At 41.9% G+C, this 12,125-nt stretch overlaps 2 protein-coding genes across 2 annotated transcripts in view; both read right to left on the bottom strand.

Annotated features, from left to right (window-relative positions):
- Positions 1 to 78: 78 nt before the first annotated feature.
- hyal1 (hyaluronidase 1) lies at positions 79 to 6,393 on the bottom strand. The gene is made up of 4 exons (XM_031847545.1): positions 6,302 to 6,393; positions 4,582 to 5,508; positions 4,399 to 4,488; positions 79 to 3,818 (listed from the first exon to the last, which is right to left on the bottom strand). Exons 2-4 carry the CDS (start codon positions 5,488 to 5,490, stop codon positions 3,492 to 3,494), a joined length of 1,326 nt encoding a protein of 441 aa, XP_031703405.1. The 5' UTR covers positions 5,491 to 5,508; positions 6,302 to 6,393; the 3' UTR covers positions 79 to 3,491.
- A 1,157-nt stretch (positions 6,394 to 7,550) lies between these two features.
- The window catches only part of hyal2a (hyaluronidase 2a), a 5,129-nt gene continuing 554 nt past the window's right edge, over positions 7,551 to 12,125 (bottom strand). Inside the window, exons 2-4 of the mRNA XM_031848700.1 lie at positions 10,827 to 11,799; positions 10,149 to 10,238; positions 7,551 to 8,652 (exon numbers count right to left, since the gene is read on the bottom strand). Of these exons, the coding sequence (XP_031704560.1) occupies positions 8,260 to 8,652; positions 10,149 to 10,238; positions 10,827 to 11,756 (1,413 nt within the window). The 5' untranslated portion in view covers positions 11,757 to 11,799 and the 3' untranslated portion in view covers positions 7,551 to 8,259. The remainder of the gene's footprint in view (positions 8,653 to 10,148; positions 10,239 to 10,826; positions 11,800 to 12,125) is intronic.

Below are 12,125 nucleotides of genomic sequence, written 5' to 3'. Positions count from 1 at the left end.
CACACACACACACACACACACACACACACACACACACACACACACACTCAACAAACAGGGCTATCCTTATTCTGAAACAACAGCTGACTGACAGTAACATGAATCTCGGCCAATAATTTGTTTAGACTATTTTTCTTTAGATACATAAAGTTCAAACAAGGGGGAAAAATGAGACATGATTTGACGATCAGTTGATTGTAGGCAAGAGTTGACCAATCATACTCCACTATGTAAGGTCCCATATAGTCGACTGATATGAAACAGGAAATGAACAGCGATCTGTACTTTGTGGCTCAATAACATCATCTTTTTGTCCTTTAGACAGAGCCAGGCTAAGAGTTTCCCCCTGTTTCCAGTCTTTGGGCAAAGCTAAGCTAACCATCTACTGTTGTAGCTGCATATTTCGACAGATATGAGAGTGACATCGATATTCCTACCCAACTCTCAGCAAGAAAGTAAACAAGTGAATGTCGAACTACTCCTTTGAACTACACATTTAATAGCCTGATCGATGCACGCGACTTTTGGTGACATGTACGCACATAAATCATGCAAACAAGTGCGCATCAGATCTTTAAGAAACCTGATCAGAGTCGAATCCTCTGAAGGACAAAGACCCAGAGCGTGACAAAACAGTTATTAAACCAAGAGCAAGCGAGACGATCTCTAGACTGAGCAGCAGGGAAAGGGGAGACGTGACCACGGAGGGGTGACAGAGCGAGACGCCAAAATGAAGAAATGCAGAGATGAGAGGATAGAGAAATAGAGGGCCTGCCACACCTGACAGAGGGAGGAGGAAAAAAGAAGAACATTCAAACCAGATAAACGGATCAGACTGGTAGTATATGAAAGTATTATGACATTGAAAGGTAATTCTATAGTTTGTGATATTTTAAAAAAGGCTGCTCAAATTGTGTCAAATTCACCGTGTTATATACATTTTACAGCAGTTTATATTTCAACCTGTTGTAACACGTCAAGTACAAGTTTTGCTTTTTGGGCGTTCATGGTCTAAATGTGCAAACACAGGGGGAACATTTTAACTGTGACATTTTGAATATGATTTTAATATTGCAAACAAAACAAAAACTTTAATAAACCCAAGCCGATTAAAACACATCATTATTATAATTCCTGCTCTGTATTTGGACAGAGGGAGTTGGATTTTAAGCCGCCTGGGTGAAGACAATAATAATAACGAACAGACTGACAAGCAGCATTTAATGTCAATCAGTATGAGAGCCTTGTTGTGTATTTTTTCCTGCCATTATCACGTAATGGCAGGTAAATACGGTGTTTTAGCTTAGACATTAAATTCTGTCCTCGGTCTTTGGAAGCCAATTGAGCAGTTTGTCTGGTTCAAGAAAATAAACAATCAACACCAAAGACTAAAATTACATTTTTTTAAAAAAGCTCACCGGCTTTATATGTAAAAAAAAAAGATGTCTGTCTCCTGCTTATTTCCTCACAATCCAGCAAGTGATGATAAAGCCGGAAGTAGGAAACAGCGGGGCCTCGTGGGAGTCTGTCCTCCGGGGACAGAGGAAGGAAATTACTACCAACGACACCAGTTTGGAGCAGCGGTGGCCATCAGATAAAGACATTGATTTACAAGTGGTGTGTACAATCGAGGTCACCTTGTGCTCTCTCTGTGTTACAGTTACATCATCATGAACACTTCAGCGGCTGCAGACTCGGGGTGGAAAGTTATCAGAATCTGACATACCAAGTTAAATATGTTTATTACTCTGCGGTGATTTGACTCTTCTTGTGATTAATATTAACAGCCAGAGCTCTGACCTTGATGTCGGCTACATCTCTTCTAGTTAGCTGTCCAACAGCACCACCTGCTGGTCAACACCGCTACAACATGTGGATTACATCTGGTGTTTACTAAACTGGCAAACAAAACAGCTGGTCCTTTACTTTAGTAGTTTGATTCCTAGAATATATATTTTTGGATAACTTCTGTGTAACTGTAAAGTAGGTCGCTTTCACAGTATATGTCACACTGAAATGTAGAATAGCAGAGGCATAAAGTAGCGGTTAAATCTAAACTCAAAACCACTGAGGGGCGGGGCATCAACAGGCTGAGGTTAATTGACGTAGCTAGTTAACCCTAAATAACAAGAGTAAAACTAATGCGTCTTTGTCTTTGATGCAATATTTATTGCTCACCGTCCATGGTCTTCAACATGTTACATGCAAGAATCCATAAATCTCCATGAAGCCAAACTACACATTATTAGAAAAACAACGCAGCGTTTACCTTGCAACATGTGACGGCCAGAAAACTGCTTGTGCTCCTCCTCCGTGCAGCAACACCTGTCACCTGAGTGAGAGTTCCTACCTTAATATTAAGTTTATATAGTTTTGAATTAAGTGTTTACTTTTGCATAAAAAAAACGACGTTATGCATTATATATGTTTTTGGTTTTGTGTGTAGAGAGAGGAGAGGGCCCTAGTTTCAGAAATTGTAGTTTTGCAATTTCAAAAAAACTGTAAGTTGTGTTTACTTGATAACTAAACTCCCAACAATGGTAATATTAAAGACATCCTCCAGACACACTTTAATACTGAAATACTCTTTATTATTTGAGAAATATGTTCCACAAAATAAGTAGAATTTACTACTTAACAATCATTGTAAACAATCCAGAATCTATGAATGTGCAAATATTGGTAATTTCAAAAGTTCAACTTGCTGGACAAAAGATGTCTTCTACTTCACTGTAAAGTCCGTTCTCACTGTGAGTTACAATACCCATACTACCATATATTTAGTATGCCAGAAAAAGATTTTGATACATAATATGTCAAATGCAGTATGACAGAAATACCAGGAAGTCTGACTACATCCAGTCGCATTTCGCAGTATGCACATCATCATGCTTTTGTAGCTATTCTGACCCATAGTCCTTTGCCATGTTATGAGGAAGTAGTGTGTCACAGTTGAATGCAAACTGCATGCAACAGTGTGTACTTTGTAAGGGCGGCTGTAGTATGTACTAAAAGTAAAAAGAAAAAGTATGCGACTTGCGTTGCAGCTTCTGTGTTTGTGTACTGGAGGTTTCAAGTTTCCACATCACACTTGTGTAAGCTGACCCGAAATCCTGCTCTACATACACAAATTCAACTCAGATTTAATGTTAGCATGGACAAACGTCTTCAGTGTTTTCTAGTGTCAAACCCTGCACACACAGCATACTGCACAGTGAAGCTCAAACATCATAGTGAAGTAACAATAAGCTAAACTTTGAGTGGAGGGGGACTTTGAGAGTGAAAGGTCAGACAGTTTTAGGCTGATATCTGCAACTCTGATGGTAAAACCATCAGACACATTTTATGCAATTAAACAACATTCCTTAATTAGTATAGTATTACATCATTAGTCTGCTTCAATTGTTAAATGGGGATTTAATCCAAATCATCTCCCATGTAAATCAAGGAAAAGGTAGAAAACACAAACATTTTCCCTCCAGCAAAGTCTTTTATCCCTGAATTGTTTTGGAGCAGCTCTCACCGCCCCACCCTGGGTAACACTTGCACTGAAACTCAGACTTCAAGAACATTACCTCGAGTGTTCTCATCTGTCCTATAACGCTGTAGTTCTGCCGTCTGCCTGGTTTCTTCTCAGACACCACCTTCCACGCGGCAGGTTCCAGGTGGAGGTAGACCTTCGAGGTCGGGTTCCTCCTCTGGCATCTTCCCTGAGAGGAACAAATGGTCTGGCTGCAAAGAACGGCCGCCGCCGTTACGTTCACCAGGTAAGGACCCAGAGTGTCATCGATGTAGGATCTGATAGTATTACAAATGACCTAAAAGAAGGAAAGAAGCAAGTTTGAGGAAATTATTTAGCCTTATATAAAAAAAAAGAAACTATATACTTGTGTTCCATGTTTAAAATGTGCATGTATTCAGTAGGAGTGCCATTGGATGGGATTTGCTGACAATAAAAGAGATACTGTATAATGCCAGAAGAACAATTCTAATGCATGAACTACAACAATAAAGTAATGCACAATTTAAATAGTTTTAAAGAAACTTTTTTTTTAACTCTGAGGAAGGAGGTAAATATCCAAAACATATTGGTAAAATAAAATTGACTAAAAGGGGTCAAGTTGCTGTTCTTGTTTTTAAATTGTCTAACTGTAAGAACACACACCATCAAAATTAAAACATGTCACACAGCTCTGCTCCAGTTTATGTCGTTTTTTTCAGAAAATACTCTTGATCAATAAAGAGAAATATACACGATCATAAACACAAAACGTGTAGGCAGGTATTGAAACATACTGCGTGCATGGTTTCATGGTATTTCATGGTATCAGAACCAAGAAAGTGAAGAGCGGATCACCTTGACAGCCATCCAATCGATCTCGGTAACTGTTGGCCTACCTGAGATTTGGAGAGGGCATGGTCGCCCCAAAGCACCACCCCAGCAGATCCTAAAGCAGCACTCTCTCCGATGGTGTAGACCAGGTGCTCCTGCAGGAAGACAACACAAGAGGTTAGGCAGAACGTTCAGACCAAACCGGCACAATCCCAAAAGTGCATGGAGTTAAAACATCTGCCACTTGCCTGAGAGAGGAAATCTAACGTGTATGTGTAAACGATGCGAGCGTACGGGAACACAGGCGGTGCTGATGGAGTCAGCAGAGCTCCTGCTCTCATGGCCTCCAGGATGCGGTGGTGGGTGTAGAGGAGCACCTCTCTGTCGAGGTGTCGCAGCTCGAGGCTGAGGTAGATGTCAGGATAAAGAGCAGAGGAGATGTTCCACAACCACGACAGCTCGTCGTTCTTCTTTAGCTCTGCAGGAGGACACTCCCCCGTGTAGTTTGTGCTTTTGTCACTGTAGTAGTTGTAGCAGTTGGGAAAACCATAATAACCCCACAGCCCATTTGGTCTCTCCTGCTGCCCGAGTTTCAGCGTTTCCTCCATGAACTTCCTCCCAGCTTTCTCAAACTCTACCCGAGCGGCAGCGTCTACCTGCGCAGGGCTCCAGTCGGGATGCCTGGACCTCACCAGTGCTTTTGATCCCACCCAGTACACCTGCTTACTGTCCCAGTTTCTCTCCCATACAGGTCTCCAGCTCTCCCAGTCCACCACAGCCAGACCCTGAAAATCCCCGTCAGGGATCCAGGTGCGGATATTGTCAGAGGCCACTCTGAGGTGTTCATCGAGACTGGCGTTCTGCGGCACCCCGCCATTGACAGCCACCGCTTGACTGGTGTACCTGGGATACAGGCCGAGCTTTTCAGAGTAAAAGATTGTTATGTTTTCGCCCATAAAGGTCTGGTTCTTGTTCTGGACGATGCTGAACGTGCCCAAGTCGAGGTCCACGCCATATTGAGAGAGACAGCTGGCAGTAGGAGCGTTCCACACAGTGAGGAAAGGCACATGGGAAAAAGGTGAAGTTGCAAACTGCAGCCCTGAAACAAGGCTGATCAGGTTTAAGAAAAGCGGCACCTCATGATGAAAGGAACTCATGATGAAAGGAACTCATCCCTGCAAAAAAAGGAAAACATTGCACTGCTGATATCCAGGAGTACAGAAACAACCAGTAGCTTCTCTTTTTGGACCAGTAACTTTGTTGTCCTGTTCATGTCAGTCAAATCAATGACTTTTTAACTTACTTTTCGTTAAAATCTTAAATCATTTTACCATTATTTGTGAATTCAATTAAACTATTTGTGATAACTAAGCTAACTAATTGTTTGCGTAGCATTAACATAGCTAATTTGTATCAGTGTGATGTTAACAAAGTTAGCTAGCTTCTCCTGCAGGCGAAGGTGGCTATGCAATTTACTATATTAAAATGTGTGTGCTTGAACTGCCACCATGATTATATTACACAAAAGATAACTATTGACTGTGTCATAACGTATGAATAAAGCTTAAATCTTGGTTTACTCTCTGTTGTCACTTTTTGTGTGTCTTTACAGTCTGTGGTCTTTGCTGTGAATTGAGAAACAAAGAGATGGAGAAAAGGTGGAGGTTCCATTCCAGGAGCCAATCAAATCAGTGGGCGGTTAGTATCATGACAGGATATTGCAAAATTACTACATTTTTCAAGTTGTGATGCAACTGATGTTTGTAAGATCAAAACTCAAAGCAAATTAGCAGTTTTTTCAGACTCTGTATAAGTCAGCTTTTGACTTTACATGTTATTTATTTGTCTAAAAATCCAGCATGGTTTCCCAGATAACCACACATGTTGATGTGGTGAAGCTACATGGAACTAAAGCATTCATGTAGTGTGACACGATGATCTTGGACGAAATGACAAACAGTAACTTACCTATTTAACAACTGGATGAGGATTTCGATTCGCAAGACTACTCTGTGGTCTGAACGTGAAGTGAAAATCCAGCAGCAGTCTCATGATCTGAATGACACATACATGAGAAAGGAATGGGGAAGGAACAAAAGTGAGCACTTTCAACCAACCAATCAGAAGCGAGCAAATGTTTTCAAACAACCAATCACAAATGTGCACAGAATCTCTGCCGGCCAAATACAGGAATGCAGATCATTTTAAGGAGCAGATTTAAAGTTACAGGCAAATTAAAAGTCTGAACACAGTTTTCAGTTTGTTTGAAAAAAATTAAAAAGTAGCTGAAAATAAGCAGTTTACTGAAGAGACTTGACCTGGAAAGGCAATATAGTTCTACACTAAATAGCTGTCAAGCAAGCCATAATGAACTCTTCATCCTGCCAATTTAAATGTATGCCTTGCTCGACTCTTAAAAGCAGTAAAAATAACTCTTGGCTTAACGGCACCCTACAATTACATGGGGAAGGGGTATGAGGCAGCAGCCTGCAAAATGTTTCCCTCCCTGAGGACTCGCTGGCTTTGCCTCCCTTAGTGGACAAAGACAATTTGCCTCCCCTTAATGGACAATGATGACATGTTTCCCCTCCAGATGCTTGTCTTTTATTAACTGCAAACAGCAGAACCAAACCTCTGTTATCTGAATACCAAATTCAGTTCAAGGATGGATTTCAAAATGCTATTACTTGTCGAAACAGCATTAAATGGTATGAATCTATGATTTACTTGTATGCTATGAAGCATCCAGACCCCTCAGGTCATCTGGGACAAGCAGTGTTCCCAGTATCAGTATCAAAACCAAGCAAGGTGAAGCAGCGTTCACTTTCTTTGCTCAGCATCTGTAGAACAAGCTTCCTGAATACCTGAGGTCTGATGAAACCGGCGGCTCGTTTAAATCAGGGCTTAAAATGTTGTTTACGGTGGCTTTTCAATAAATTGGACACATACTGTTAGCTTTCATTTTAAAAAGCAATTTATTCCTAATTTTTAACGACTTATTTGTTGGTCCTCATTTTCTGCTTGTGTTTTCATTGCCTTATGAATGCAGTTTTCATGGTTTCTTAAAGTCTTGTGTTTAATATATTTGTATGCCTCTGTAAAGCACTTTAAGTTATCTCGTGTATGAACCGTGCTCTATAATATGAATTGCCTTGCCTTCAAAGTTGTCTCTCCCCTCTACATTGTGTTGTGTCAATCTTAAAAGAAATTACACATGGATATTAACAAAGTTTATTTACTTGGACAAAAGTCAAAGTTGAGAAAACATAATAAAAAGAGAGGCGGTCATGTAAGTGAAATTGTGGAACATACAAAGTGTCAGCATTTGCTTTTTAGATTCGGATGTAAAATAGCTTCTGAAATACAGAAAGTACTTTTTTAAGAGAAAACTAGTAGTCATGATTTGGACACAAAAATAAGAAAATATCATACAAAACACCTAAAAATACATTCAAATAAATAGTAATACTGTGATTGCCTCCAGAAAAACATCAGATGTCAGAGGTCATGTTGAAAAAAGATCAGGCACTTAAAATTCATTGTGCTATTACCAGACTTAAGTGCATCAATTCCACCTTCACCACACACCTGCTGACATACATTAACTTGTTCCTCACATTCCCAACAAATGTCCTCTCTATGAGAAACATGGAATTTGACACCTTGGGAAACAGTGACCGAGAGGAAACAGAGCAAAATGTAAACAAGGTCATTTCCAGCGAGCCCTCAATTGTTTAAAAAAAAAAAGATTAAAAGTTCTTAAACAAATATAACGTTGCAATTCCCACAGTGTTTCTTTCACAATTTCACTTTGTGTCATCCATATTTTACAGCAATTAAAAGAAAAAAAAGGACACTCCTCACGTGTTCATCTCGTATGCTCCAGTATTTAGACGTATAAAACACAGCCCTATCTACATGGTGTGTTAACAGAGGAGCAGAGAGACAATCAGTAAGATGACACATTGCAGTGCCGACGCCGTGATTTGAGATGCCGCCCCTCTTTGGTGCAGAGGGTCTGTCTGATCGCAGCCCTCTCCCTGATAGCCGCTGTAGCACTGGCAATGAAACTGGGTTCGAAAGCTTCTCTTCTCTTCTTCGCCGAGCTCACCGACGACCGCCGGCTTACCGCGCTGCGTGACGATAGTGTGGCTGAAAGGGTGCAGATGCAGGTAAACATGGCTGTCTGGATTTTGGCGCAGACAGCGGCCGTGAGAAGCGCACAGCGTCTGGCTGCATAGCTCTGCTGCCGTGGAGACGTTGAGGAGGTATTGACTCAGCGGACCCCGCAGATACGAATCCAGGTCAGAGCAGCTGTTCTGGAGAGGACAAAAGGAAAAGAAACAAAAAACAGTCATCACTCACTTCAAGATTCACAGTAAGACAGGTCTGCACTGTCGGCCTTTAACACAAAACCTGCCTGTGTTTAAACATACACTGATCAGGGGTGTGACTTTTAAAGTATTTCAACAGCTTTCTGTGTAACATTCAGTGGTGGAAGAAGTATTTAAGGCCCACTTTCAGAAAGCCCAACCCTGAAATCTGAGTTGACTAACCATGAGATGGGAAACTCAAGAGTTTTCAGGTTCCTGAATAGCAGAGTTTGTTCAATCAACTCTGAGTTTGTTTACTCTGACTTGAGCTCGTGCTTGGTGAATGAAAGAAGCCATCATCAATAAGGCAAAGGTGCCATGACTCACCACGGAAACAGGTAAACAAAAGGCCGAGCCTCCATTTGAATCCAGTGGACGTAGAAATATGAATGCATGTACATGTGGAGTGGACACATTTATCTTGCCTGAGTCAGAGCGGGGAAAAGTGTCATTAAGTAACACAAAGTTTTATTGAGTATTGTCCAATAATTCAACATTTGCCAGACTTACATTTCCTTAATGGATGATAAAGTGTCTGTCTGACAGTGTATTAGGCTGTGGCCTACATTACACTTTAAATATATTTGTCCAGCTTTAATCAGACGGGGACAAAACACAGCAACTGAAGATGAAAAATATAGTTGGAGAGCGAAACAAATATACAGTATAGACCAAAAGACAAAAGACACGTGATTGTAAGCTCACAATCTGATCTAGTAATAATGTGTTTGGTATACAGTGGATTTTAAATGTTATACATCTATTTGTTTCTCTGCTCAACAGCATTCAGTTGCTTTATTTCAGCTACTTCAAGAAAGGCATTACATTTAAACACCAGAATGCTGCTAAAACACGTTCAGACGCATACGCAGCCAGGCTATTTAAAAAAAAAAAAAAAAAAAAAAAAAAAAAAAAAAAAAAAAAAAAAAACTTACTTTCAAACTACTCTGCAGCTGCACCACAATCCTGCTCACTCAGAAATATTAACATATAATCTCCAACTTATGTTCCATCGGTGACAGCTGACATCAACTGTGTGCAGAAGTGTTCGGTCGTTCTCTGTGAGTAATTATTTTAGCTATTTAAAGACTCAAGTATGAACCACGATCATCCCGGCAAACAAAAACTATTGTGTCTCATTTTCTTCAGTTTGAGTGAATGTGAGATATGCTGCAACAACTGGTTCTTCATAACTGGCTGATTTTATGATAAATGTGACTGGAAAAAAACAAACGCATCTCCTGTGTATCTGAGAACATCCATGTGACTCAAGACACTTCGTTTTAACCGGAGCCCTGAGGAATAATTGTTAGTTATCAGATGACACATCACTGCCAGCAGCAGCAGAGTCAGAACTTACCAGATGATGTTTATGGTCAAATCTGTAAGTAGTGTCTGAGTGAATATTGTGTTTGTTTTACAATTAGCGTGCAGATGCTTACTCTGCTGCTTGCATAAGCTGCATCTCCCCACATGATGATCCCAGCTGCTCCTAAAGCCACGCTTTCCCCGATGGTGGACACGAGGTCGGTCTGTGAAAGACAATACAGCACTTTAAACCCCCCGGCGCATTCAACCTCATACATTTCTAAGACTGCACAGGAAAAACACACTGTTCAGTATCACTATGACAGGGTCAGGATGTTAGTGGGGCTACTGTGTGTGAAGCGCAGCACCAGCTCTTATCAGTTCATTCTTCCAAAAGGAATGGTCTATAGGGTGTTAGCAAGATTTTTCAACTTGACCAACACCCTTCCTGCGCACTCAACATAAATGAGAGGTATTTGGATGCCTGTCAGCTCCCAGAACAGGAAATTACTGTGACTGCTGATAAGGAAAAGCAGAGCTATAGCTCCATGCACTGATCAGAGAGAGAGAGAGAGAGAGAGAGAGAGAGAGAGAGAGAGAGAGAGAATGCTGAATTCTACATGGTCACTGAGAGTTAATCTTGGAACAAAAAGTCCATATCCTCTGCTTCCTAAATGTTATCATAGATCATTATCATAAATGACCGAACCCGCACAGCAACACATTAGTCATTCTAAACTTCAGCAGATTGGTAAAGAATGAAAGAAATGTTTCAGGAAGGACTGGCAGTGGTTCTAAAGTGGGAGTATCACCTCTGTCAGCTGTTCCAGGGAGTTGGTGTAAGTGGGCCGGGTGTACACAAAGACAGGACGTGCCAACCCATCGCCTGATGAGGCCAGGCGCATCCCCTCCTTCACTCGGTTCCGGACAAACTCACGTCCAGAGTCTGAGGAACGCAGCACGGCGGCCATGTAGATGGAGGGGAAGAGGGCCGTGCTCTCAGTCCACAGCCACTTCAGCTGCTCGTTGCGGGCCACCTCCACATCGGGACAGCGGCCCGTGTAGTTCTCCAGAGTGCGCCTGTAGTCGTGGTTGTAGCAGTCGGGGAACAGGTAGAAACCCCACAGCTGGTTGGGCCTCAGGTTCTTGGCGTACCTCAGCGTCTCCAGCATGAACTTCCTGGCAGACATCTCAAACTCCTGCTGGGCCACTTTCCCCACCTTCTCCGGAGGCCAGGTGGGGTTCTTCTGACGCACCAACTCACGAGAATGTCGGCGGTACACATCTTTGGTTTCCCAGTTACGTATCCAGAGTGGGCGCCACTCCTCCCAGTCAATAACGGCCAGACCCTTGGCCCCCGGTTCCCTTATGTACTTCTGCACCCCCTCCGGCATCTTCTCCAGGTGCTTAGTAAGACTGGCCGCCTGCGGCAGCCCCCCGTTCATCGCCGTTTTGTCTGGTGTAAAGTAGGGGTACAAGCCCAAGCGGTCCCCGTAGAAGATGGTGAGGTTCTGCCGAACAAAGCCCTCATTGGGAGAGGCCACAATCTGGAAAAGGTCCAGCTGAAAGCGAATACCATGCCGCGGGGCACAGTCCTCAGTCGGGGCGTTCCAAGCAAGGAGCAGAGGCTTTTGTGAGTACAGTGGCCATCTCGTGGGTTTGAGCCCCAAAGCACAGAGGCAGTCCCATAGCAGCACGATCAGCAGCAGTACTTTCCAGTCAGGCAGAGTCCAGAACAACATGTCTTCAGATGTGAATGGACGGATGGGACCGTCGCTCTCTGCTCTACAAGTTTCAGAGGAGATGGAAATTTAGTCTCTTCAAATAAGCGGCAGTCTGTACATTCCTTCATGAGGTTAGCTACTCAAAAGGCTAATTAAAGTATTTATTATTAATATTTAATTACAGAAAACCAATGCTTCAATCACAGACTACGAGGCTGCGTAGATAATGTATTTATGTATTTAAAGCAGCTTAGGTATTTGAGCAGAGTTTCACATTTATATCAACTGACAGAAAGTGACGTTTTACTGTTGTGCACTATTATAATAAATGTTTAAAACACAGCCTTGTAAAATAATCAGAAAATAAAAATCTAGCTAGTTTTAGTC

Source organism: Anarrhichthys ocellatus, unplaced genomic scaffold (genome assembly GCF_004355925.1).
Source record: "Anarrhichthys ocellatus isolate YVR2014 unplaced genomic scaffold, GSC_Weel_1.0 scaffold1, whole genome shotgun sequence".
NCBI lineage: Eukaryota > Metazoa > Chordata > Actinopteri > Perciformes > Anarhichadidae > Anarrhichthys > Anarrhichthys ocellatus.
Note: the sequence above shows the minus strand (reverse complement) of the source record. Positions and strands in the feature narration are given on the sequence as shown.